The sequence below is a fragment of the Nematolebias whitei genome, chromosome 4 (genome assembly GCF_014905685.2).
Source record: "Nematolebias whitei isolate Nwh7 chromosome 4, NemWhi1, whole genome shotgun sequence".
Lineage (NCBI taxonomy): Eukaryota > Metazoa > Chordata > Actinopteri > Cyprinodontiformes > Rivulidae > Nematolebias > Nematolebias whitei.
The window spans coordinates 20,577,393-20,579,103 of NC_056501.1; the positions used below are offsets into that span (position 1 = coordinate 20,577,393).

The window sequence follows — 1,711 nt, forward strand, 5'->3', positions numbered from 1 at the left end:
ACGGAGCCACCGGTCTGGACTGGGAACAGAACTTGAGGAGGGTTATCATTCTGGTCCTGGATCAGGATTTTCACAGTCACATTGCTGCTGAGTGGAGGAGAGCCTCCATCCTGCGCTTTAACTACTAACTGAATCTCTTTAATTTGTTCATAATCAAACGAGCGAACAGCACTCAGAACTCCAGTTTCAGAGTTTAAAGACACAAAACTGGACACTGGATTACCACCGACCTGTGTTTCCTCTAAAAGATAGGAGATTCTCGCGTTTTGATTCCAGTCAGAGTCTCGCGCGCTGACAGCAAATATATTAAATCCAGGTGGATTGTTCTCCATGATGTGAGCAGAGTAGCTGCTTTTATCAAACAACGGCGCGTTGTCATTTACATCAGAAACTTTAAGGTGTAACTGTGTTGAAGTAGACAGAGGTGGAGATCCAAAATCTGTGGCTGTTATAGTTATGTTATATTCTGAGACAGATTCTCTATCTAAATGTTGATCTGTGATTAAATTATAATAGTTTGTTAGAGATGACTCGATTCTAAAAGGAAGCTTTCCTTCTACAGAACATTTAATTTGACCATTTTTGTCAGAATCTGCATCTTTTATGTTCAAAATGGCGACTGTTGTACCAGGAGGCGCATCTTCAGATAACGGACTGGAGAATGACATCACATTTATAACAGGAGTGTTATCGTTCATATCCAGGGCATCGATTATAACTTTACTTGTTCCTATTAATCCACCCTGATCTTTTGCTTCTACTCTGACTTCAAATTTTCTCTCTCTTTCAAAATCTATTTCACCAGAAACAAATATTGCACCGGAGTCTTTATTAATTCTAAAAATATCTGCAGCACTCCCTTTCATTTTAGACAAACTGTAAGTAATGAGTCCATTCGAACCACTATCAGCGTCTGTGGCATTCACAGAAATTATACTTGTGCCTTTCACGGTGTTTTCCACCACAGCTGTTTTATAAACGCTTTGGTTAAACACGGGGATGTTATCATTTGCATCAAGAACTGTCACATTTATATTGACTGACCCTGATCTCTGCGGTGTTCCTCCATCTACTGCGAACAATTTCAGCGTTAAATGAGAATGCTGCTCGCGGTCTAAAGGTGTCTGCAGAACCATTTTAACCTGTTTACTCCCATCGGGGTTTGAATTTTGCTGCAGGATAAAATTTTCGTTTGGGAACAGAATGTATTCTTTCAAAGCGTTTTGGCCTACATCCAAATCTTCCGCAGTCTGCAGCGGAAAGTGTATTCCAGTTGCAGCAGATTCGCTTATTTCTAAACTGATGGCTTTATCTTTGTTAGGAAACACGGGTGAGTGATCATTTATATCCAGAACCTCGACGGTGATTCTGTGCAGCTCGATAGGATTTTCTAAAATCAGCTCAAAGCTGAAGCTGCACGGCGTCACGTCTCCACAGAGCTGCTCTCGGTCGATCCTCTCATTCACGACCAGGATCCCTTTGTCTGCTCTCAGGTCCGTGTACTGGACGGATTCTCCGCTCACGATGCGGGCCCGCCCGGAGCGCAGCCTCATCAGGTCCAAACCGAGATCCTGCGCTACATTCCCGATGACTGAGCCTCTCTTCATTTCCTCTGGAATAGAATAGCGGATCTGTCCACCTACCATGTTCACCACATGAAGCAGCAACACAAGCAGTCCAGAAAATAATCGCCATCTTGAAGACGCGGAGG

General features: G+C 43.1%; 1 protein-coding gene across 1 annotated transcript in view; it reads right to left on the minus strand.

The window, feature by feature from the left end:
• The window catches only part of LOC119408707 (protocadherin gamma-A11), a 10,692-nt gene that overhangs the window by 1,143 nt on the left and 7,838 nt on the right, over positions 1 to 1,711 (minus strand). Inside the window, exon 2 of the mRNA XM_037675549.1 lies at positions 3 to 1,045. Coding sequence (XP_037531477.1) covers positions 3 to 1,045 — 1,043 coding nt within the window. The remainder of the gene's footprint in view (positions 1 to 2; positions 1,046 to 1,711) is intronic.